The sequence below is a fragment of the Propithecus coquereli genome, unplaced genomic scaffold (genome assembly GCF_000956105.1).
Source record: "Propithecus coquereli isolate 6110/MARCELLA unplaced genomic scaffold, Pcoq_1.0 Scaffold127, whole genome shotgun sequence".
In the NCBI taxonomy this organism is placed as follows: domain Eukaryota; kingdom Metazoa; phylum Chordata; class Mammalia; order Primates; family Indriidae; genus Propithecus; species Propithecus coquereli.
In genome coordinates, this window is record NW_012136858.1 from 4,660,277 (window position 1) to 4,687,205 (window position 26,929).

The following is a 26,929-nucleotide window of genomic DNA, read 5'->3' on the forward strand; positions in this document are numbered from 1 at the left end:
TACTTTTAAGGCAGTTCTTCCAAAGAATCTCACAATTTTCATCACCATTATTAATGGAAGTTGGGAACACATGTTAGAGTACCTGCTATTCTAGTCAATTCCAGGGACAGAAAATAAAGAAACCTCAGTAACAATAAATATATAATTTGTCTGTGCCCTAAAAACCTAAGCCACATGGTTGTGTTTTTGTTTTTTCTAAATAGCTCACTCTATCTCCTTTCAATCACCAAAGTCCAGCTTCCACAAGCCTTTCCCCTTTCTAAGGCCTTCACTTTCTGGTACTGCTGATGCTGGCTGGTTTCATGTTCAACATCTATTCCACTTTCCTTCTAGTGTGCCCTTGTACTCTATAAAGAGGCTGGAAACCTAAAAAGCACATTTCCCAGAGCTTCTTGTAGTTAGGATTCCAGAAGTCATATAGGTTTGGGCAATCAGATATATTTTGTAAGATTTGAAAAGGGAGTTGCTTTTATTTTTTTATGATAAGCACAGTTGTGCAGGCTTTGTTTTTTTGTGGCATCACTAACAGAGGTCCTAGTGTTCTGTGATGACCTCCAAAGAAATTGAAGGACAGGTTATGGGGCTGCCTCTTTGCCTGTATGGATTCTATCTAGAAGGCATGGCAGGCATGGTGGTAGTTTCCTGATTGTAGCAGTGGCAGCATGGTTCTAGAGCAATGGAAGTGATTGCAAGAGGCAGGAGGCTCTATTGATGACTAAGTTCTACGGTGCAGTTTTGGGAGTCACTGATGTCAGCTTAATCCAAAGCTTCTTCAGCTCTCCCAACAACTTTGTAAACCACTCAATATCCTGTAATAAATCCCTTCCTGCTTTTACTAACACTGGATTTAGTTTTCTGCAAATAAACCCTCACCCACCAATACACATATCTGACTTAAATCACCATGCTATCTTCTTTTCCAGCTTCACTACTTCCAGACTTTCCCAATCTATAAAGTCCCAGCAACAGGAATCACCTTCGTCAGCTGGTACTCAGACCACACAGTCCTATTTTTTCCCAGCATCTCGTTATCACACGAATCCAATTAAATGTCTGAACCTAGGCTTTTGGAATTAGATCGCCTAATTTCAAATCCTGGCCACAATACTTACTGGCTATGTGATTTTTGGGAAGGTTACTTCTGGTATCTGAATTTCTTCATCTATAAACCAAAGTTAACAGTACTTACCAAACAGGACTATTGTGAAATTAAAAGAGGTAATACATGAAAACACGTAGGACATTAAATAAGTACTCAAATATGTCTCTTCCTGGTCCAAATATTTCCTTTACCTGTCAAAACAACTTTATCATATCCTATCTATCATTAACTCACTTCTACACTTTTGACTTACTCATGTAGCTTTTTTAATGCAGTGTATTTCTTTTATGTTTTTCAAGTCCTGTTATTTTCTCTTAAAACACTCAAGAACTTTGTAATAATGAGAGTTGACCTCATTTCAATAACAATCTATGCCGCAAGTACTAATTTCTCAATTATTAAAAGTATTCAAGGATGCATTAAATGTCTTCCAATGTAGAAATTTGTCTCTTGCATGCTTAAGAGAAAGTCATTAGATTGAGATAAACTCTGAAGTCTCTTCTAGTTCTAATATTATATCATTTTAATTTCAGTTTTTCAACTGGGCTGCTGCGTGTCACATTTTACATAAATGAAAAGTATATTATACATTGAAGCATTATAGCTATGAAATACTATATAGTAATCTCTTTATTAAAATAGACTTGTTTTGACTTCCAGTCTTGAACATTCTAGTTAGTGCTCACATGAACGAGACTGAGTTTCTTTTTTAAAACAAAATAAACTATATGAACAAAAAAAATTTGGAGGGTTACTATCATCCCCACATAATTTGTTTTTTTTACATCTTTCAGTTCTCCATATGCATATATATTTTAGAGAGTTAAAATCATAACACACATATCAGTTTCTGAGTTAATCTTTTGGTTTTAAAATGAATTTCATTTTTCTATTTCTAAATGAACGTTTCTCATTTCATCTAATATTTAATTAGCATTAGCATACCAATTTAAACTGTGTTCTTTTTTGTCCTTTTGTTATTTAAGTATTAAAACCATTAAACTTCATTACTACATACTTTCCCAAAGGCATGTTTAGTATTTTCTGTAAAACTAAGCACTTACCTATAATGGTAGAACGCAAATGTCCAACATGAAACTTTTTGGCAACATTAGGTGAACTGTAAAAAAAATTGCAAAAGTTACTTCTTTATTCTAAAAACAAGAGTTCTAAGAATGAACAAGGCTTGACATAATTGGGAAGTTGGGCCCTTTGGCAATTTAGGGCAAAGATAAGTTAAAAATTAGAAATTTAGAGCAAAGATAAATCAGAACTCAGAAAAATAACATCTTACTGAAACTGACTCATGAAGTAGTACTATACATGGAAATGGCACTTAGGAAGCAGATACATTTAAGGACTGAGAAAAAGATGAAGACACTCAGAGATATCATTTTTTTTTTTCATTCCTAAAACAAAATTTTTCTTTATGCATCACAAAATTCTTAGACAAACATCAGGTCCACCCAGAGACATGTGGCTCCTGCCTAACTGCAACCCCAAGTGCTGATGTGGTTCACCAATATCTCCATGTAGAAAAATCCATACACAGAGGTAGTTAAATTATGGACAGATTTCAGGATTTCAAAAGAATCATGGGGAAAGTGGGAAAAGACTTGAGGGCCAGGTCTGGTCTGTCACATCCCTCAGATAGATGCAAGGCAGCAGGAAAGGATCAGACTGAAGATCCTACGAAGTCTGAACACTCTCAGGCTTCACCAATGCCATCTTTCTGAGTCCACCAAAAATGACTGTGATCCTAGTTTTACTTTTAAAGTCTCCCCTAACTCAGAGGAAATGTAAATGTCCACTTTTTCGAGGGATCTTCATTCTGCTCTTGTCCAGGAGTAATGGGCCAGGATCAAAGAGAAGGCGAGCCGTGATGGGTCAGGAATCAAGAATGATCTCATTGTATTGGTCATTGCCCCACGATCTGGGTTTTTACACTGCCAAGTTGATGTATAGGTTTCCTTTTTTTTAATTTTTTATTTCAGGGTATTATGAGGGTACAAACATTATGGTTACACTTTATGTCTTTGCCTCACCCAAGCGAGGGTTAAAGCATGCCCTTTCCCCTTACAATGCTCCCCGTGTCCTTTAGCTGTGGGTTTATCCCCCCATCCCCCTAATCCCTGGAGAATATTACTGCCATGTGATCACCCTAATGTTGTTCAGTTAGTACCAATTTGATGGCGAGTACAAAGGGAGCCCATTCTTCCGATCTTGTGGTGCCTCACTTTGGATAATGGGCTTAAGTTTAATCCAGGAAAGTATAAGAGGTGCTAGATCACTGTTGTTTCTTATGATTGAGTAGTATTCCATTGTATACAAACAACCCAGAGATATCATTTTTACAAAAATACATTATTGGGAATTCAGTATACTGCACCAATTCTCAAACTCTTTATCTTCTTATAAATTGAGAACTCCAAAGAAATTTTTTTCATATGGGTAATATCTTCAAATATTTACTTTATCAGAAATTAAAACTGAAAAATGTAAAAATATTTATGCATAAAACCTCCCAGAATAAAGAGAAATCTGATTCACCACTCCAAATTCTCAATCACCACATTTAGCACAATTGTGTGTGCTCAAGAAGTTGTAATCAATCATTTAACTACAGTGACAGGCACAGTTTTATGCACTTCACATGCATTAACTCATTTAATACTCATAAGAGCTGTGAGGTAAGGTACTCTCATCTCTTATTTTACAGATGAGGGAAGTAAGACAACAATGAAGAGAGATGATAAAGTACATGGGGCAGTATCTTGATGACTCAAGTCTGAGTGATCAGCATATGGGGACGAATTAATACTGTTCTCTCTCTGTGTTGTATATGTTTGAAAAGTTCATAAGTTTTTCATTATTAAAAAAGATAAATTAACTTTAAAATAGCTAACAAGTGGTAAAATTAGAGCTTAAAGTTTGGTCTGTCTCTGAAGCCTTGTTATATATACCCTTTTAAAGAGTATTACAATTTAAAAACTTGATCCTATGGATATGTGCACACAATTATGAAATTATGGAACTACACAGATGTTCCTTTAATTATTATTTAAGAAAGAAAGTAAATGTCCTTCTACAGGCTTAAAAAAATAAAGAATCTTCCATTTCTAGCCAAAAGAGAATAACAAGGATTAGATTTCCCCTTTTGCCTTTAAACAATCAGAAAACCAGAAAAGAAATATGAAACTAGACAACAGGCAGTGAAGGACTATAATCTGAGAGAATGAGAGCAAACAAGGGCAGTCCTAGCACTGCACCATGTTACTGCCTACTAGTAAATTTGTGAGATGTAGCTAAAGCAGAAAAATCTGTAATGTGATGTTTACGAGAGAAAGGAAAAAGGATCAAATCAATAATCTAAGCCTCTCCTTTAAGAAACCAGAAAAAGTGGAGGAAACTAAATCCAAAGAAAGCAGAATAAAAGGAAATAATATAGATTAAAGCAAGAATCAATTAAAAAAAATCAGAAAAACAGTTTTATACCACAATTGTGCTGGTTACACAACCTGTACCCCTTTGCCAAAACTCAAACTATATGTTTAAATATGGTGAATTGTATTGTATTATATGTAATTATACCTCAATAAAGCTAATTTAAAGAGGGTTGGGCGGAAAAGAATCTCTAGACAACAGAATACTATGGAACAATAAAAGCCAGCCCTGGATATATTGATATTAAAGGAACATAAGATACATTGTTTAAAAAAAAAAAAAAAAAAGCAAGAAGTAGAACAATGTAAAAGGTATGCAGTCTGTTTACAAATGCATAGACTATCTCTAGGAGGGCAAATAAGACACTGATGGTGGATGTCCACAGGACAGAACTGAGAAAGTAGGAGGGGGAAGAGATTTCCTTTTCACTGAATACACCTTTGTAAGCTCTGAATTTTAAAAAACTAGGTATTTATAAAATCTGTTTAAAAAAACCCCACAACTTTCACAGAGCTTTGTATTTTTCTGCTAGAATCAGAATTGAATCTACCTAGGTCTTTAAAGCTTTGACAAAATGGCCCTTGAAATCATCAATTTGCCATTCTCTGGCATCATATTTTTACTGAGAAGGAAATATAATGAAATGGAAAACACAAATTCAATCCCTTTGGCAACCAAGTAGCCACTATAAATTACAATTTGGTTACTTTTCTGGGTCTTTTGTTACATTATTTCACATAATTTTCTCAATCTTGTTAAGAAGGGACAGGTACTATTACTCTTATTTTTCAGCGAAGAAGAGACCAGAGAAATAAACTGTCCCATCCCAGATCACCAAATCAGTTACTAACAGTCAGAACTGCTACCCTGACCTCCCAGATTCCCATGTAACCAGTCAGAGGTCTCCAATCTGTTTTGTGAGAAGAGCACCTCACATCTGTGAGAAGCAAAAGGTATGGAAGATCACGCTAAGGAAAGAAAAGGAAAGGCTACCACTGCTCACTGTGCTGCTGCAGATTTGATCTGTACAGAAGAGTAAAGGCTGGTTGGGTGCAGTGGTTGACACCTGTAATCCCAGCACTTTGGGAGGCCAAGGTGGGAAGATTGCTAGAGCCCAGGAGTTCAAGACCAGCCTGGGCAATATGGCGAGACCCCATCTCTACAGAAAAATTTTTAAAAATTAGCAGAGCACAGTGGCATGCGCCTATAATCCTAGCTACTTGGGACACTGAGGTGGGAGGATCGCTTGAGCCCAGGCATTTGAGGCTGCAGTGAGCTGTGATTGTGCCACTACACCACTCTAGCCTGGGTGACAGAGCAAGACTGTCCCTTAAAAAAAAAAAAAAAGAAGAAAGGCTGAGTTTGCAGAAGAGAAAGGCAACAGTAGTTAGCTTCAAGTCTTACATCACCTACCAAGTGAGTCCAAGTCCATGATGGACACCCATCTACCTTGGCACATTATCAATACGTCCATCAATTTAAAGATGTGAGAGAAAACAAAGATGGCCACAAATTCTTTGTCGCTCACGCCATTAAGAGATGTACTCTATTTTATTTCTCTTGAATCTGGGGTGGGGTCTTGTGACTTGTTTTGATCAACAGAATGTGACAGAAGTGATGCTCTGCCTATTCCAACACTAGATGCTTTCGCTACCCTGGAGGCCTGAGCACCTTTGTAAAGAAGTCTGGCTGCCCTGTTGGAGAGATAATGTGGAGAGAGAGAGAAATATACCTAGCCAGAGAAGTAAATGAGCCACCTTGTATTTCTAGCCCCAGTAAAGTCTCTAGATAACATAAGTGACCTCAGGCAAGTAGAAGAACCATTGAGCTTAAACATTCCTCTCCCCTTTCCTAACCCATGAAGTCATCAGTATTAAAATGGTGGCTGCTTTAAGACACTAATCAGGAACTGGCAAATTTTTTCTTAAGGAGCCAGATAGTAAATATTTTAATAGGCTTTTGGGTGATCTGGTCTCTGTCTCAACTACTCAGTTCAATTCAACTCTACTCTGTTTAACGGTCATTGCAATTTGAAAAGAGCCAACATATTAATTGATAACATAAACAAATGTGCATGGTTGTGTTCCAATAAAACTTTATTTACAAAAACAGGTAGCAGGCTGGATTTTGCCCATGGGCTGAAGTTTACCAATCCCTTTGCAGTTAAGCTTTGCAGTTTCTTATTTGAGAGATAACCGAAATGACAGGCAACTTTCTTTGAGGGATGACCTTACTGTAGTTCCTCTCTGGTATGAGGATGACTGTATGAAGTCCCTCTCCTGTTTGTGATACAATAAATGTTTAAACTCAATTTTAAATATGATTGTGGTATACTGACAATATAAAAGTCATCATAATATCTGTCTGCTCCATAGGAGTAGAAGCTTACTTAGCAATCAGTCCTTATCCTAAACCGATGACTTTGAGTCTTAGAGGGTGGCTTTTTCTAAGAACATAAGTGGCAGAGACAGTACAAATGCAGAACCATAAAACCCACTCTTTCTCTGATCATGCAGGAGCTATTCATAATTAAGTTTAAATGTGATCATAAATTGCAATAATTAGTTAGTAAAAATGAAATAATATTTCCCATACCACTTTTTAAAAATCTTCCACAGAAATATTTAAGAAGACAAAAGGCTCTAGCAAGTTCCTCCTTTCTAAGCGGAAGAACAGTTCAAGACTCTTCTTCAGCTTTTAGGAAGACAAACACAGTATCTCTGATAATTTTCTTGAGCTGTCGACCTGTCAGTTGTACAATGAAAGTTTTAGATCTTAGTGTTCCATTTTCTTCTTTGGTTACTTCTAAACAGTCCAAATATTAGACTGATAGCATATTTGAAAGTTATACTAATATATAAAGCCTATTTAGAAGCATATTAAAACTTCAAGCTATTTTTCTCATAATTAAAAAATATATATGTTACAAGTACTACAAGACTTTGTTCTCTGGTAATCAAATTTCTTTAAAATTCTTTGTATGATAACCATTTACCCCTGCCTTAAGATATTAAAGTGAGTAACCAGTTCTTCCAAAAAAGTAATTGTTAAATAATAAAAAGTAAAAGAAAACATAATAATCTTTAGATATTATTTGGATTGGAGGTCCAAAAATCTATTTTTACTCATATTATTCATGGTTTTATGTGATACAAAAAATAATATCATCTCACTGGTTTTCAATTTTTCTACCTATAATTTAGTAAGAACCCAAGTGATGATGGTAAAACAGTGACCTGCCCAGTCAGATTGATTAATCAACACATAAAATGGGTAAGTACTCACCTGAATTCAACCACAATCTTCTTCTGGGGATGACTAGAGAATAGTTCGCTTTTCAACCCATATTTTGAGCCATCTTCAATTACTTGTTGTAGCACTGTCTAAAAAATAAAAGAAGGGCAATTTAATGATAGGAAAAAACCTGCAATGTTATTACTTTGTTACTAGGAATTAAATGTTGTTAATTTGTTCATTCTAATTTATGGAACTGAGAATTTTATAGCATTGTCAGCAGGACCACCTCCTTTGTTGCTAATGCTAGTTGGAGTAGTGATAACATGAGTTAACAATTACAGGGGCTCTGTGCCCTTCTTTTCATTTTAACAGTAACCATTCATGCGGATATGTTACAGATAAGGAAACTAAAGCTTGATGAGGTTAAGTAACTGCCAAAAGTCCCACAGCAAATATTAACAACAAAATCCATTTTTACTTTGTTGCATCGAACATTTATTGAGGGCATACTGTGTGCCAGGCACTAAGCATTTTATGTGCAGTAGCTCGTTTAATCCTCACAACAGCCTTAGATATAAGTACTATTTTTACAAACAAGGAAAGGCATGCACAGAGAAATAACTTTACCAAAATCATACTGCTATTAAATCATGTAGCAAAAGCTTTTCCCACTCCACAGCTAATGTATTAACTACTCCATGCTGCTGTTGCTGCTTCTGTGATACTAAAGACCACAAATAATGGTAGGAAATAAAATAAAAACATATAATTAAGTGCCTATTGGCTACACAAGTAAAAAACAAATCTCTGAGAAACTTTCAAAACATATTCCAAGTTACTTTTTAGTTATTACGTAAAACTATTTTATATTTCAAAAAATTCATACTTTATTTTTCATTAATGGTAATAATGCATTTTTTTTTAAAAAAAGTGTTGGGTTTTGAAACTACTGTGATAAACTTTTATTTACTTTTATATTGGTTTTGCTTTCAAACTGCACCTTAAGTCCTAAAAATGTGGTTTATTATGCGAAGAACTTTATTATCAAAGAGTCGGTTAAGATGGTCACTACATGAACAGTCAGGGAAGGTAGCATCAGGCATAACAATCAACATTTAAGAAGCATCTAGAGTACAAGGTCCAAGACTAGGTGCTTCTGTGGTATATGTTCTCTTTAAGCTTCATAATCTTAAAGATGGGTGACATTTTCCATTTGATGGATGCCAAAAATAAGGTTGAGAAACAGTATGTATCTGCACAGGGAAACAGAAAATAATTTTCTCTTCACTCATACTGTGCAGTAGGAAACAGAGAGAAAGGATTAATACGATATATAGACATTAAATAGAATAGTGTCTGTCACATATAAGAAAGGGGTCCAACAAATGTTATTACTCTAAGAATATGTATGACAAGAAGACTGCAATTGGAAGGGTAAACTTTAATGATAAGGAATCCATATTCAGATTATTTTTTTTTTTTTGAGACAAAGTCTCACTGTGTTGCCCGGGCTAGAGTGCCATGGTGTCATCTTAGCTCACAGCAACCTCAAACTTCTGGGCTCAAGCAATCCTTCTGCCTCAGCCTCCCGAGTAGCTGGGACTACAGGCACGCGCGACCGTGCCCAGCTAATTTTTTCTATATATTTTTAGCTATATATTTCCAATTAATTTCTTTCTATTTTTGGTAGAGACGGGGTCTCGCTCTTGCTCAGGCTGGTTTCGAACTCCTGAGCTCAAACAATCCACCCGCCTCGGCCTCCCAGAGAGCTAGGATTACAGGCGTGAGCCACCCGCCCGGCCCATATTCAGATTATTATAAATTGAAAGTCTACAAATCTTTTTCACTTCCTGTCTCTTTTTACATAGAATGGTAGACTCCACAAAAGTTAACAGCAGTAAGTTAGAATTCTCTTTAACAAATGACTCCCCTCCACTGACTTCTTTGGCACAAACAAAAAAACCCAACTTTAATAAAAACTATCTTATATACTCCATTTCTAAAATGTCCATTGACAATTTGACCCACCTGCTACCTAGCTTCTTTCTCTACCACTTCACCAAAACTGTTCTCAGAATCAATATTCAATTGAATGCTTAAATTGTAATATATTACCTTTATAAATCCATTTTTTTATAAAATAAAAAAATTAAACATTTAGGAAAAGGCTAAAGTCTACAGTCCCTTTTGATCATCTGTCCTTAAGTCCTTATCCCGGTCTCTTCCCTCCTTCTCCAGGGGTAACCACTTTTCGAACATCACCTTAGTGGTGACTATTCCCTTCTCCTTGCTACTGTCCTCCTTCCTTGGTTGTAAAGATACCAATCTCTCCTGACTTTTGCTTCTCACTTTCCTTTGTAGGCTCTTCTTCCACCATCTGCCCTTCATCTGCACTCTGTGCTCCATTCTTGCTTCTAGCTTCTTACTTTACACTTCTAGGTGATTTAAATCATTCTCCTAAGACTTTGACTACTACTTACTTAACAATCTCTTTTGTGCTGCAGATTGATACATACCAAAGTCAGGATTGGACATGTCTCTCAGGCACTTTAAATGCAATATACTTGCTCTTCCTTTTACACTGTCCATTTCCATGAACTTCACTCCTATTTACCCAGCTAATCAACTCAGAAACCTAGGAGTTCGTAACATTTACCCTTCTCCTTTGACCTCCATAATCAACCATTTATTAATCTACAAGCCCTGCATATGCTATCTCCTAAATATATTATTCCCTCTGCCCTAGTTTAGACCCTTGTCTGTCAACTACACCACTACAAAAACAACTACTACAGTTATACGCCAAATAACATTGTTTTGGGTCAATGACAGATCATGTATATGATGGTGGTCCCATAAGATTATAAGGGAGCTGAAAAATTCCTATCACCTAGTGACATCACAGCCATCACACCACAGTAGCTTAATGCATTACTCATGTATTTGTGGTAATGCTGCTATAAACATACTGGGTTGCCAGTCATATAAAAGTATATAGCACACACCATTATGTATAGTACATAATTCTTGATAATGATAATAAATGACTTACTGGTTTATATATTTACCACACTATACTTTTTTATCATTAGAGCATATTCTTTCTACTTATTAAAAAAAAACAGTTAACTGTAAAACAGACTCAGGACCTTCAGGAGGTATTCCAGAAGAAGGCATTGTTATTAAAGGAGATGACAACTCCATATGTGTTACTGGCCCTGAAGATTTTCCAGTGGGATGAGATGTAGAGGTGGAAGATCGTGATAATCATGGTCCTCATCCTATGTAGGCCTTGGGTAATGTGTGTGTTTCTGTCTTAGTTTTTAACAAAAATGTTGAAAAAGAAAAAAATTTTAAGAATAGATAAAATTTTATAAAGATATAAAGAAAGAAAACATTTTTGTATAGCTGTACACGTGCTTGTGTTTTAAGGTAAGTGCTATTACAAAAGAGTCAAAAACTTAAAAAACTAAAAAAGTTTATAAAAAAAACTTACAGTAAGCTAAGGTTAACTTATTCAAGAAAAATATTTTTATAAATTTAGTGTAGCCTAAGTGTACAGTAACGTCCTAGGCCTTCACATTCACCTACCACTTACTGACTCACCCAGAGCAACTTCCAGTTCTGTAACCTCCACTGGTGAGTACACTATACAGGTGTATCATTTTTTATCTTTTATACCATATTTTTACTGTTCCTTTTCTATGTTTAGATATGTTGAAATACACAAATACTTACCATTGTGTTACAATTGCCTACAGTATTCGATACGGTAACATGCTGTACAGGTTTGTAGCCTAGGAGCAATAGGCTATGCTATACCATATAGCCTAGATACGTAGTAGGCTATACCACCTACATTTGTTTAAATACACATTATGATGTTTGTACAACAAAACCACCTACTGTCACACTTCTCAGAATGTACCCCCATTGTTAAGCAATGCATGACCACACAACAAAACAATACCACCTACCTTTTTATATAACACACATTTAATTAAATCTGTTTTTATTCAAACCCTTCAATGATTCCTACCAGTTAAAAGATTTTACCAATTTCAGATCTGATTTTTACTTTACATGCATACCACTTTTTAAAACTTTAATGAAATTTTTTTTGTTGAAAGGCACATTGTAATATCCATAAAAATCACAAGTTAGAAGCGCTAGTTTTTTTTTTGCAACTATTAAAATGAAATACATTTCATTGATGTACTAACAAAAATCATCGCATGTGCTGCCTGTGTTATACATAACATGGAAAATAATAACTTATAGGAAAAAGCTGACACTCTTATGCAGAAAATACAAGGCCTTTCACACTAATTCCTTATCCTCCCAAGCCATCCTATGGGCAAACCATCCTCAATCATTTGCTAATTTTCAGACAATGCCACATTCTTGCCTGACTGTACTCTGGCCCAAGCTGTTCTCTCTGCTTAGAAACACATGCCCTTGTATCTTTCAGGTATATTCTTCATCTTCATTCCAATTCAAGGCTGTCTTTTCTGCTCAAGGAAAACCTTTCTTTACACTGGGATTACATTTTATACACGCCTTCACATATTCAATAATATTCATTGCATTATTGTGTCCATCAAGTTACATGTATGATTTTTTTTATGCTTTCCTTTTAGATCATAAGCTCCTGAGGCCAGGATCCAAACCATTTTATCTTTAGATTTCAGTAATATAGTTCCTGGTAAGTAATAAGGAGATTTATTAAATTAGTGGGCACACAGATGAAAGCCTTTTTACTAAAGAATGTCAGTGAGCTACTAAAGTTCCCTGATATTCCAATAGGTGAATAAGGTAGAGGTCTATCTGTTTATCAATATGCATGCTTAAATGTAAGATATACTCAGTAATGGAAATATTGGTACATAAAGGGCTTTTAATCAGAAGTGAAATCTTTCAAAGGTTTCAATTTTTAGAGCACCTTAGCAAATTAATGAATATTCAAATTAATTGGCTGGTACTTTGTCTATCATCATCATCTTTTTCTGTGGATGATTTTTGTCATTTCAACTAACTCTGTTGATTATTTCTATATGGCTCTAATCAGGACTTCTAAGGAAGCTATCACTCAATACTTATTTGCCTAGTCAATTGTTTGGTCAGCAGCTGAAAAGTGCTTAAAACCATTTATTCTTTCCATGTGCTTATGGAAACCATATGTGATTTGAATGCACCCACTGCCTAAGGGCACAAACTCCATTAGTGAAATAACAGGAACAGAACTGGAGCCATTTAAATTAGTCTTTCTCTCCCTTTTTAAAAACTTTTGGTAGAGCATGCAAAGTTGAATTTAGCAAATAAAAAAACGTGTGCAAAATAAAATGATGTTATTCACTGAGTATTTTTAAGACACATCTAAGAAAATAGAGTTTTGTTTGCATTTTTCCTATTTGGTTAAAATTATACTTTCTTTTTTCCCCTCTTAATTATTATTTGAAGTTACAGTTTTTCTTGAAGGTCATCTGCAAGCTACTGACAGGTGGAAGTTTGGTACCAAAGTGACAGTTCTTCACAATGCCATTATGGTTATTTCTCAAGCAGAGATTAATTTGTTGTCAGTCCTAAGAAGGGCTTAATTTTTTTCTTGATGTGATATGAAAAATTCATTAGACATGCAAATAATCACTGTTGGTGACCTGAAAATAATGGTGTAAACAAAGCTACAGTACTGCCAGTCATATTAAAGTATAGCACATACAATTATGTACAGTACATAATACTTGATAATAAATGTGTTTGTGGTTTATGTTATGCTATACTATACTTTTTATCGTTATTTGAGAGTATACTTCTTCTACTTACATATAAAAAAAGTTAATTGTACTACAGTTAAAACTGTAAAACTGGAGATGCAATAGTGAGAAAACAGATGCTATAAGCCAAACATAGAAGAAATTAGGTTTTGAGCAAACAAGAATTATTATTAGAATTACAAAACATAGAACAAGCGCATTTGGTACTCCTTTCCAGGATATGGGTGTTCACTGCACTAAGCTCTATCTTTACTGTGACACTGAGCTACTGGGCTACTGTGAGCAATCTCCTTGCTCCTTTAATGAAAATCACACTAAGATTCAGATCTTCAAGGTTGCAATAAACGGAGAATTTCCATGTGAGAAAGAGTAGCTTGACTTCAAAGCCCTGACTCTTGTTGCTTCATTGTTAATTGAAAAAGATTTGGGAATATTTTTTAATAAGCGAGCTAGTGGGCATCCTTAAGTGAGAGAACATTCTGTAGTTAACTGTAATAAAGCATGAAAACTCACAGCCATTGAAATTTTAAATTATTAAGTAAATATGTGCTTACTTTGAAATAAAGTACATCTCTTTTAGCTAGGCTGGCTGTAAAGACAAAAACTCTATCTACTACAGTACATTTTCCTATCTCAGGGAAAACAGAAGGAAAATATCACTGTGTATCATGTAGCTTAAAGTGCAGAGGATACATTGGTGAGTTGCATTTCTACTTCCATAAAAACTGAGAAAACTGAAAGAATCACTTATTTAAAAATAGTAAATTAGGAGCTTCCAGATAGCAGAACACGTGGAGGTTCCTAGAGGGTGCCACGCCCAGGGAGGGCATGGAAGCTCCGTGTCCCTTCTCATATACCTTCCCCTGTGCATTTCTTCATCTGTATCCCTTATAATAAACCGGCAAATGTCTTTCCCTGAGTTCTGTGAGCTGCTACAGCAAATTAATTGAACCCAAAGAGGGGGTTGTGCAAACCCCAACTGGAAGCTGGTAGGTCAGAAGTTCCAGAGGTCCGGACTTGTGACTAGTGTCGGATGGAGGGTGGGACAGTCTTGGGGACTGAGCCCTTAATCTAGGGGATCTGATGCTATCTACCTGGAGACAGCATCAGAATTTAATTGCAGGACATCCAGTTGGTATCCACTGCAGAATTGCTTGCTTGCTTGGTGGTAGGGAGAAACCCCCTATCCTCACATTTGGTCACAGAAGTTATCTTCTGTATTGATGATTGTTATGGTGTGAGAACAGAGGAACAATGGTTCGAGTTTGTTCTGAAACAATTGGTGTCAGAGGAGTGGGATTTACTAGAATGGCCCTGGCACATGGAAATGTGGTTTGGGAGGAGAATGGATAAAGAGGTGGAGCATGAGGAACCTCTGATTCCTGGTGGTCACGTATGGTAATGGAGTCACAGGCATGCTGCATTCACTTGCTAAAGGTAAAAGTTATCAGTGGAATTTAGAGGTGGATCCAACTCCCAGTGAGTTGGTTGACTGGATATATAAGGAAATACAAACTAATAAGAAAAAGGTGAAATATTCAATTCCTGGATTATTGTTATCTATAATAGCTAACATGAAATTAAGTGAAAGTGCTGGGTCTGACCTTGATGCTACTCCAAGCTCAGATTCCAGTCAGTCTGAGCTTAGGCCACAAACCTCAAAGCCGTCCCCTAGGGAAGAAGTTATGCAGGGACAACAGAAAGTACCTCTGAGATCTATGGTTATCAAGAAGGTAGTCAATGTGGGGAATGGAAAAACCAAGTAACTATTGAAACCAGAAGGTATAGTGTGAAGGAATCATTCTATTTTGTGGTTCAGTGTCATCAGCTTCCTAGGAAACCTTCACTAAAATAGATTATAAGAGTAACCAATTTAGGGGCAGTATCTTTGGTATTAAAAGCTGCAGAATGGAAGAGCATGTTTGGGTTGATACAGGACCCATAGTTCACTACTGACCAATCACAGATGGCCATATATGATCCAGACACATAGGAGATTATTCCTGAGAATTGCCAGCCTGGTGGTCTAGATAAAAGCCACTGTAAGTTCTGTTTACTCAGAGAAGCGGGACTGTCTGACTCTACCCAAAAAATGCCAAATGGAACACTTCAGATGAAGCAGTTAATATGTTTTGTACATAAGCCACATGGGGCTGGCTTTATGATGAATGGGATAGTCACCACTGAATATGCCCATTCTCCACGTCATGATAAATGCTGTGGCCAAGCGGATCCCTTTTGCAGGGGCATCCCATGTGATGTTACTTCTGCAGAATCTAACAATAGTTCCAGAAGCCTGCTCACATTTGCAGTCTCAACTTCCCAACATGGGCCTTACAGATGCTGATAAAAACAGGGTAACTAACAAGAGAATGGTGAAAGATAGAGGGGAAAGTCAAAGGACTCCCCAGGGAAGGTAGAAATTTTTAAATGGTTATTAATAAATAAAATGAATAAAGAAAACATTGATGGGGTGAAACTGAGAGGAAAACAAATTTTACCAATTTAACTCACTGGTTTGCTAAGTCGACATGAAATGTTATCAAGAATCCAGCAGGTTGTAGATAATTTTTAACAAGCTCAAAACAAATGTCTGTCTTATTTGTGTGGCTGATTTTGGCTAACTAATTTACTAAAAAAAAAAAGATAAAAGAATAAAGGTCAAAAATCTAGAGACAAGCATGAAATATTAACTCTCCTTCAGAATAATCACAGGATGTATTGGCAAAAGCCTGTGAACTATATAATCTTGGTAAGAGACCATGTTATTAGGAATTTTGGTTTATGGTTATTTTCAATTCAAGACTACAACATTTACTAAGCCTGACCAATCCAACACTGGGGTGTATTTCTTTTTAAAAATAATAGGCCAACGTATGTATTATGTTAAATTTTAAAATTCAATTGAGATGAAATTCTCAATGAAAGATTTGATACCACTTCCTCTCCAGGATTATCTGTCCTCCAATGTCTCATCTGAGTCAGACCCAACACCGCTATGAGATTTCTTCAACCTCTCCAGGCCTTCCTGATTTCTCCATTTCTAAACTTTCTTATGCTTATCATATCAACCACCTTTGTTTTAACATTTATTGTTTTATTAAAAGAAGAAGCTGTTCCATGGTTTCTTTTGTATGAATCTTATGCTTCCAACATATTTTAGGCCACTAAAGAATAGAAACCAGCAGTACCTTTCTTACATTCAATATAGATTCCGTTTATTCATTCAACAAATAGTTATCTCGCACCCACTACATGCCAGGCATTGTGCTAGGAACTGGAAATCCAATAGTGAGAAGAACAGATGCTATAAGCCCTAATGGAAAGGAGAGTTTAAAGGGCAAGAAGTATTGATCAAATAAAGGAATGTAAAATAGTGACTGACAGGTTCTGCAAAGGACAGACACATAGTTATGTGTCACTTATGATGGGGACTCATTCCAAGAAATGTATCCTTAGGCAATTTTGTCATTGTGCAAACATCATAGAGGGTATTTATATTAATACAAACCTAGATGATATAGCCTACTACACACCTAGGCTATCTGGTATAGCCTATTCCTTCTAGGCTACAAACCTGTATAGCATATTATTGTACTGAACACTGTAGGCAACTATAACACAATGGTAAATATTTGTGTATCTAAATATAACTAGAAAAGGTGTAGTAAAAATAGGGTGTTATGATCTTATGGGACCATGGTCATATATTCGGTCCATTGTTGACTGAAACATGGTTATGTGGTGCATGCCCGTACAGTGCTATGAGAGCATATTAAATGAACGAGTCAAAAAGGTACTGCCGGGAAATATCAAGATCTGAAGGATAAGTAGGTCTTAACTTGGGATGGCACTCTAGGCAGGAAGATTAGCATATATAAAGGTTTTGAGGCAAGAAGAGGCAAAATAAATTTAAATATTGAAGGCTAGACCATGGCTAGAGCAAAGAGTGAAAGCACAATGGCTGGATAATAACCCATTCTTACCTTTGTTAATAGTTCTCTGTTTATTTTGAAATTTACAGTCCCTTGACCAGTGCTGATTTCACTCACCACTGTATCACATCTTAGCTGAAAAGATACCACATAAAATAGGTATGTTATACAATAGGCCTAATGAGATAACGTAGTTTTAATACTACAAAATTGGCTTACAAAGTCAGCAGGTGAATCATCTTTCACAGTCCCTGTATCTGGACCTGGGACTTAATCAACCTCTTCAGTTCCGTCATTCTATTTAGGTAAATACGTTTCATTTTTTTCCTGACTAGCATGCTATTCTGTATTCAGAATCTCTCTCTTCTTTCCCTTCCCTCAAATTCTTCATGTAACAGGGAAGAAACAGTATCACACTACCCTCACTCTATCTACTCTGACATATAATCAACACTTTTTATCTTACCCACCTTTCACGAGAGCCACAGAACAAGACATTCGGTTAGGGCTTACACTAAAGCACCTGCACCAACAGATATGATGTATTTAAATGGTGTGTCTTCTATGCACATGCCTTCATTTTTTAATGTATTAGATGTTCAGAACCCCTGATACATCTATGGATCTTCAGCAGATACCTGTTGTCACTGAACAGTCACAAATCTTTGTTTTTAAGAATTTAGAAGAAATAGGAAAAAGGGACTAAATATTGTAATTTGACTGATTCTACTCCTTGTATACTTCCTCATAGAAATCTGGAGTGACTTTGTCATCAAATAAATATTTACTCAGCTACCAAAGCTCCTTTATCATACTCATTCTTTAATTAAACATCTTTTTCTATGACAGTGACTTTCATTGTTCCAATACTTCAGAGTTCCCAGATACCTCCTCTGTGTTACATGTTAATAACCCTATCTAAAAAAAAAATCCTTCTCCAACATCTGCCTTTTCTGAGGGTATTACAGTAACAATTTAGATTTAGTCATTCTTTACAATCCTTTCAATTCCTCTTTTAGATATCAAACCCATCATAGTACTTAGAAATGAAAGAGGCTTATTAAATCATCTAACTGCCTCTTTTCTGTAATCATGATTCTATTTACACCTAATCATTTCTTCTCAAATTTTAATGTTCATCTTCTCAAAAACTCATTTTAAAAATTGCAACTCACTGCTCTAATTTATCAAGTTTGTTCTCCTAAATTCAAAAGTCCATCCAGCATTAATCTGTAAATTTAATTAACACTTCAGTACTCCTGTAAGTAGTTAATCAAAAAATTGAACAATGTCAGCTCAAGAGAAACGCTTTATAACTAATTTGAAAAATTGTAACCTTATAGTACATGGCTAAAATGAATTTAAATTATATTATCCAAAATGCCTTGAACGAAGAAACACTATTAAATTCATTATTATGGCTGAGATTGCCACAGGTTATTTTCTACTTTAAAATATTAAGTTTATTATAATGTCAAAAAGAGATAATAGTGCTAAGTTACCTTCTCCGCCAGTTTCTTGGCTTGAACTTGAGTATCCGGTCTCAAATGGTCACTGTTGTTTTCCAATAAAGAATCCACAGAAAGCTGAAAATCAGCTACTTCTCTAAAGACAGACATTGAAATGGGAAAGAGCTGTTGTTACCTTAAAAGCAAAACTAGTATAACAAAGACTAATCACTATGGGTTGGTTCTCCACATCAACATAATTTTTATCGGAAGAAGGTGTTATGGTTCTACATGCTTTCAAAGTTAAAATCAAGGAAATTAGAAATCACCTTGTATTTATTTAGAACTTTCTCTTATCATCTTATAAAATCCTTGCTCTTCTATTATCTAATTGTAGCTTTATGATATCTCTGTGAAATAGGCAGAAGAGCCACCTTAGTTTACATAAAACTGACGTCTGGCAAGTTAAATATCTCCTCCAAAATCTGACTGCAACTAATAAGCAGACTCAGAAAAAAGCCCAGGTCTCCTCTACAATGCTTCCTTTACTACTCCAAATGCTTGCTTCTAATTCAAGCCGCCCCCCCCCCCACTCCCCGACTGACCTCCAAATGACATATTTTTAAAATGTTGTAATTTGAGTTTCACTCTTAACACTCTGTAATTCATTAAAGAGATAGACATTGCCACTTGTCCTTTTCATTGGGTTGGTGAAGAAACAAAGCAAAAACAGAAACACAAAACAACCAGTTAGTGAAAATAAATCATTTGTTTCACAAAATCAGTTAGCTTTGAGGAAGGAAGGTATGGAATGGAATAAAGAAGCATGTATCAGTAACTTCAACAGTATTTGTTATGTCTTATTTCTAAAAAGAAAAATTAAAAGCCCCTCTCTCCCCTGCCAAAAAAAAAAAGACAAAGTAAATTTGGAAAAAAGACTTGGCAATTTAGAAAGTGATCATGAGAGTGTTCACTACATTATTCTCTATGAATTTTTCTGTAGGTTTGAAATAGTTCAAGGTGTAAAAGAATTTTTTTAATCTACATACAAACATCTATATAACTGACCCCCACTAACATCTTCTGATGTTTTAATAAGGAACTAGGGAATAAGATTATGGGTGGAGTGAGTAGGTGGAAACACTACCTGCTCAGCCCATCTGTCGCTGGCATAAAAAGGCATATTTTGGAGGGGGCACAAGTGACTTCCTTCATATCACTCATAAAATTCAGGAAAATGTCTAAAAATTCCTGTGTGACTTCTGGTTAACATCACATGATGTTAAAAAACCTAGCCTATAATGACCATTAAGAATTTTCCCAAGCCTTAATCCATTATCCAGCAGCCTTGTGTGAATTACACTTATCAACCTAAACTCATGTACTGACGGTCAAACCAGAAGCACAGACACAAGTTCACCTGCCAATCAGTGTCTACATGATTTGGGGTATGTTGCTTAACCTTGCTGTACCTCAGTAATATGGTGATGATAATGGCACCTACTTCCTAGTGTTGTTAAAAAATAAAGTCCTGTTATAAATAATATTAATCCTAGTTCTGGTGTTAAACAAAAATGTTAAATAATACCAGTATTGACCCCTAGGGAATTATTTTTTCTGTACTTCTTTATATACTAACTTGGTTGGCAAACTGTTTCCTTTGTTTCTTTTCTAAAACTATTCTTTAATAAGTACGTGACAATTCAATTTTCTGAAAATTAATTTTAATTGTGTAAACTCATATGAGGTTTAACAAAGGATTCTGACAGGTGTAGTCAAGTATTTGTGCCAATAAATAATGAGGGAAACTGAAGAAATTAGTTTAATAAAATGGGAATAATATACAAAGTAGGACAGGACTAAGAAACACACAAAGATTTTTAAAAACCAAAGAAAATAAAAAATAATAAGAGCAAAAACAATAAGTGCCCTAATAGCAATATTAATTAAAATGATACAGATTCGAACAAAAATTAGATCATGATTTTTTGATGCATAGCTAAGATACTTTATAAAAGCTTTAATATGACCACAAACCCATAGCATGGCTCTCAAATATCCCAGAAACACAAAGAAGTCACATGGTTTTCTGTAGTTTTTTTTAAAATTATGAATAGTACAAGGCATCTATAATGAATAATAAATATCCAATTTAAAAACTGTATTATCTCAATGAAATCACAAATATTGCCAATTACTTCTGTGGCAAAAGGACCAAAAAAAAAAATCCCCCTTTTAGCCTATTAATAGCAATTAACACCAACTTATTAAACTAAGAATATTTAAAACGTGAATTCTGAAATTATGCAAAGGGTAATTTGCCAGTAAGAAAGACCTAAGAGAGAAGAAAATGCTTCAGGGAGGTGAGGGAGATAAACTAGACTTGACCTACTTTGTAGTTTTCTCTTTTGGGAGCTTTTAATTATACACCCACGAGGAACTTTTGCTTTGTTTATTTAAAGAGATGATACTCACATTTGAATTATGTATCAAGTCAGAACTAAAACAATGTAAATGTTCATCAATAGGTGAATGTTAGAATATTACATTGTTAAAAGTGATATTTATGAAAAAAGAATGTCAACGGAAAAGGGTTCAAAAATCTTACATTATTCTGTTTTTTTTTTTAAAGCTGAAAAACATTTAAAGAAAAAAATAAAAAATACACTAACCTGCTAAAATCAGTTGTCTTACTGTGCTAAGACTATTGGGAACTTTTATCTTTTCTTATTCTTCTTTATTTTCCTGAATTTCCTTAAGAAGATTATCTGTTTGGCTTTGTGATAGAAAAAAAAATTTAAAAAAAAATTCGTTAAAAAGATGTAACAGTCTCAGCTACTTGGGAGGCTGAGACAAGAGGATCACTTGAGCCCAAGAGTTCAAGACTAGCCTGGGCAAAATAGCGAGACAGCACCTCTTAAAAGAAGAGAAAAGAAAAAAAAAGACATAACATCTAAGCCATGAAAAGCAGCATATGTCAAAATAATCCAATCTGGACGAGAAGAGTGGGTAGGGGTATAAATGGAACAAAACTGGTCCTGCATAGATGATGGGGGGTGATGGGCATGTAGGGTTCATCAAACTAGTCCCTCTACTTTCATTTTTTTATAATTTAAAAAAAGTTTAAAAAGCAATAGCTATTTTCCCACTATGTCTGAGGAGTTGCTGGGTGTTGGTTAGCGTGAAATCCATAGACTTGACAGCTGCTAGCTTATAACAAAGTTGTTACTTCTGTCTCCTATAATCAGTATCATATGGGAATTCACCCATAGTTGAAAATAAAATTGAGAGAATTACATCTGAGCGAATTGATTCATATTATATTAAATAAATCACATTAACAAAAATAGTGTTTCTTAATTCTCCTGGCACTTAGTAGCATTCTAGAATAAAGTTAGAAATATAGAACAGCTAGGCTTAATTTTAGTACTGTAAAGGAAACCTGGTTTATTATGGTGAAGTAGTAGAGGTAAAGGTTCCTGTTGTTTTATGTAAACTTAATATGCAGAAGATGGGCCAAGATGGTTCAGCTTCTTAAAGGCCTTTGAAACACAAAATAAAACTGAAACATTCCCCTTATTATGCAGAGTATCACTTATAGATTTTAAGAAATAGGTAACTGGTTTGGAAGGTCACATCAATTTATATATGAGATCTCCTTGCTCAGTAGTTGCCTCTGTTCTTGAAACTTGACATAAATGAAGCTACAGCAGGCCATTTTATAGGTGCTCTCTTTTACTGCAAGTCCGAATGTAGTCTCTCTTTCTCTTCCACTTATTTCTTTGCCCTATTCTGGGAACAAGAATATTCATCCTATCTTAAATCCTGACAAAATTAAAGGAACAAAATACAAGGACATAAATTGCACTGATGGTTATATCTTTACTTCTTTTCAAAGCTTAGGACTTAAATGCCTACTATGTAGCTAATTTCTTGTCATTAATTGACTAACAGAGCTTTTTATCCAAGTATTGAAGTTTTCTATCCAAGCAGTAAACAAGTATCAATTAGGATGACCAAACTCACAAAGAGAGAGAGATTTTCCTGCATCCAAGAAAGCAACTATAGGTTGTATGTAGTCCTGACCAATAGTTCTCTATCATTAGGAGTCCTCAAATGGAAACTCAAAAAATAAAAACACAAAAAAAACCTAGCAGATAAGTATGGTACCACAATATTCAAGCATCAGATGGTTGTATGGTCTTTTAACATCCTTTCAAAAACCCTGAGATTCTAACCACAATTTTAGTTCTTTCATTAATATTTGTTGTTACAGAATTAAATTTGAACCTCATTCCCAAAGACTTTGCCATAATTATAGTTACTTGCATAAACATACAAATAATTAACATAATATAATCTGCTCTACCAGAATACCTAAAATACAGATTTTAATTATATTATTTAAGTGAAGGGAATAATAGTTTGAATGTAATGGATCATATCTTATTGTTATAATAATTTCAAGGACTAGTCTATAAATTGAAGAATTTTTTTTTTTGGTATATCAAAGTCAGTAACATTTTAGATTGTTACTAACACATTATACTTAACTCTTTTTTGGAAACTGGAATGGCAGATATTGACTTAATCAAGTTTTCTGGTGGAAGATCCAACACTCTGGAAAGCTATAAATCAAAAAGAACAAAACAAGGCAAGATTATTGACATATTTGTTCTAGAGTCAATGGAATACTACTTATCAATAAAAAGAATAAACTATTGACACACTTAACACAAATCAGCCTCAAATGCATTATAAGTGAAAGCCAGATCCAAAAGGGCATATATTGCATAATTCAATTTATTTGACATCCTGGTTAATAATAATACTCTCCTATTGTCAACAGAAATCATTTGTTGAATTTCACAAGCATTAACTGTAAAAAATGGCCAAGACTTTCAGACCTAGAGCTATCATCTATCTTTAAGATACTTTGTACATTTCTGCTTTGGTCTAGTTCATTTTTAAGTTTAAATCTCAAGGTACAATCTTTATTTTTAAATTTCTAATCCTCAGGAAGTAGTTATATCTCCCCAAAAGTTATTTAGGATATATTCCCAGAAATGGGTAAATATTTATAGAATGATGCTATTAACAGTTCACACTATGAAATGTTCCTGCCAATAAAGAGACATAAGTAATAATAATTTTAGAAAAATTATTTATAAATTCTTTTAGAAAAAAAGGGATCCAAATTCCAGTTCCACTTTTATTAGCTGAGAGACCTTGGGAAAGTCATTTTACATGAATGACCTTTAGTTTTCACAGCTGAAATATGGGGAATAATAAGCCTACTAAATAATAAATGAGGGCTCTTGTGAGAATTAAAAAAATATGTCATGATAAGCCTGTAATAAACATTATTTCCTTCTCCCCTTAAAAGGTTTTAGTTTACTTTGGACATAACATCAAACTTAACCATAACCAAGATTTTCTGCCTATCTCACTATAATACCTCTGCCGGAAAAAAAAAAAAAAACTTAGTGATGTAGATCAATTTCAAAGCATTTACTCTGACAAAACAGTTGTGAACTAGGTAGTAATAAAATGCTTACATTCAAATGAACAACACACAAAAAATTCTCTTTCAGAGAACTTTCCTTTAGTTAAACTAAGAACTACTTAAAAATCGTTTATTCTTTTATCAGATTTCATCTACTCCAAAGAAGCTCTGAGAAGTCTAATAAACACATAAAATAAAGTGGAGGTATAAAATTATACCAGAAAACCTAAGCTCAAGATAATGATTGTGCTTCTCAGCAATCAAGGTACAAAAGGAATCTAACTGCACAGCATGCTTTTCCTAGTAATAGATCCAGCAAGTCAGTAGCAACAAACTTTTTCTACAAGTAATTTTAAGACTAAAGTTATCTATTCACACAAAGATATAAATACCAAAATAGTAATTTCAATAGTAGTTTTACAAAAGGCACAGAAACATTCTTATATGATATAAATTTAAAAAAACAAAAGAGAAAGGGTTTAGGGGGAATGAGGAGTCTTGTTTAATGGGTGCAGAGTTTTAGTTATGAAAGATGAACAGAATTCTGCAGATAGATGTTGTTGATGGTTGTACAATGAGAATACACTTAATGCCCCTGAAACTGTACACTTAAAAATGGTTAAGATGACAAATTTTATGTGTATTTTCCCACTATTAAAAAAAATACCCAAAGAGAAGGTCTTCTGGGACAAAGAAGTGAAATGAAGGCTTCTTCATACATTAATTTCCCACAACATCAAATTAAAAAGAAAAGGAAGGAAGGAAAGAAGGTAGATAGTAAATACGTATGTAGGTGGTTCTCCAGCAGCCAAATATATAAGGCAGGCAGAGCCCAAAGTCATAGACTTCAGAAGTGATAGTCAAGGAAACAGTCAAGAATAACAGATTCTAGAGCAGAATGGAACAGCTCTGTTTGGTGAGGCTAACTTGGTCCTCATGTATCAGAAATCATAGAATTGAATTAACAATCTCGTTAATACCCCAAATCTAGAGACAAACAAATTGAATAAATTCCATTATTTTTTTCCTTGTGTGATTGGGAGATGCTGCAGAGCTGTGGGAAAAAATGAGTAAAACAAAGAAGTGAATTCTGACACTTTCCAAGTTGGAAAGTACCCTAAAAATTCTAGGGTAGCACACTGAGGACCTTCCCAATGGAAAAGCAACACATTCCCCAATTATAGGAAGCAAACCTTGATATGGTTTTATGTGAGCAGTAAGAATTAGGAGGAATTTTTTTTTTTTTTGAGACAGAGTCTGACTTTGTTGCCTGGGCTATAGTGAGTGCCGTGGCATCAGCCTAGCTCACAGCAACCTCAAACTCCTGGGCTCAAGCAATCCTACTGCCTCAGCCTCCCGAGTAGCTGGGACTACAGGCATGCGCCACCATGCCCGGCTAATTTTTTCTGTATGTATATTTTTAGTTGTCCAGATCATTTCTTTCTACTTTTTAGTAGAGATGGGGTCTCGCTCTTGCTCAGGCTGGTCTCGAACTCCTGACCTTGAGCGATCCACCTCGGCCTCCCAGAGAGCTAGGATTACAGGCGTGAGCCAACGCACCCAGCCTCAGGAGGAATTTTTATAAGAAGAATGAAAAGTATCAGGGCCAGTTAGCAAAAATCTAATATGTCAAGTCAGCATTCAGGAATAATGTGCACAGGTCACCACAACCTACTGGATAGACAAAAGAGGAATGGGAAGCTCAGAGTTTATATTTTTGCGACTACAAAAGTGAGGTGAGCCAAGAACAAATGGGACATGGAGAGTGAAGGAGTCACCCACACAATGTGTGAACAAACAGAAAGTCTGGAAAGAGCTGTGAAGCATGAGCAAGAAGAAAAAGAAGAGGCATTACCTCTTCTTTTTGAATAGGCAAACAAACTGAAAGAAACAGAGCAAGAGAGAAGAGGGAGAGAGGGAGGTATAAACCGAAAGAAAGATAGAATGGAAAGAATGTGGTATACAAGAGATCAAAGAACTCTGCCCAGAAGAATATAACTCAATGAATACAAAGACATTCTTCACAAATGCTTTGGGATTTGGAACTTTTTGAGAATGTGTATACAGTAAACAATACATAAAAGACAGGATGAAAAAACAAGAGAGTGAGATTAAAAAAGGAGTCTCAAAATTAAATAAACATCTTTTACCATAGAATAATTAAAAAATACAAAGGAAGAGAATAGTTGTAATAGAAAATAAAAGTATGACACAGGACTACAATAATCACAGAATGCAGATTTTAAAGAACAGAGATTAATAATCAGAGAACAATAAGACTGAAGTCAAAATTATCCAACTTCATGAAAATTGATGTCCCTAAAATCCAAAAAGAAGGAAGACTGGCAAACAAGTAGACAGGAAGAAAGGTAGACTGGTTCTCCAGCAGCAAATACATAAGGATAAACAAACAAAGCCCAAAGCCACAAACTTTGAGAGAGATAGCCAAGAAAAGATACAAAAGATACTGAGGCAGAATGCGG

At 35.1% G+C, this 26,929-nt stretch overlaps 1 protein-coding gene across 1 annotated transcript in view; it reads right to left on the reverse strand.

The window, feature by feature from the left end:
* Positions 1-26,929, reverse strand: part of RARS2 (arginyl-tRNA synthetase 2, mitochondrial) — a 75,949-nt gene that overhangs the window by 38,553 nt on the left and 10,467 nt on the right. Inside the window, exons 2-6 of the mRNA XM_012638225.1 lie at positions 23,495-23,568; positions 18,995-19,097; positions 17,544-17,627; positions 7,832-7,929; positions 2,167-2,222 (exon numbers count right to left, since the gene is read on the reverse strand). Of these exons, the coding sequence (XP_012493679.1) occupies positions 2,167-2,222; positions 7,832-7,929; positions 17,544-17,627; positions 18,995-19,097; positions 23,495-23,568 (415 nt within the window). The remainder of the gene's footprint in view (positions 1-2,166; positions 2,223-7,831; positions 7,930-17,543; positions 17,628-18,994; positions 19,098-23,494; positions 23,569-26,929) is intronic.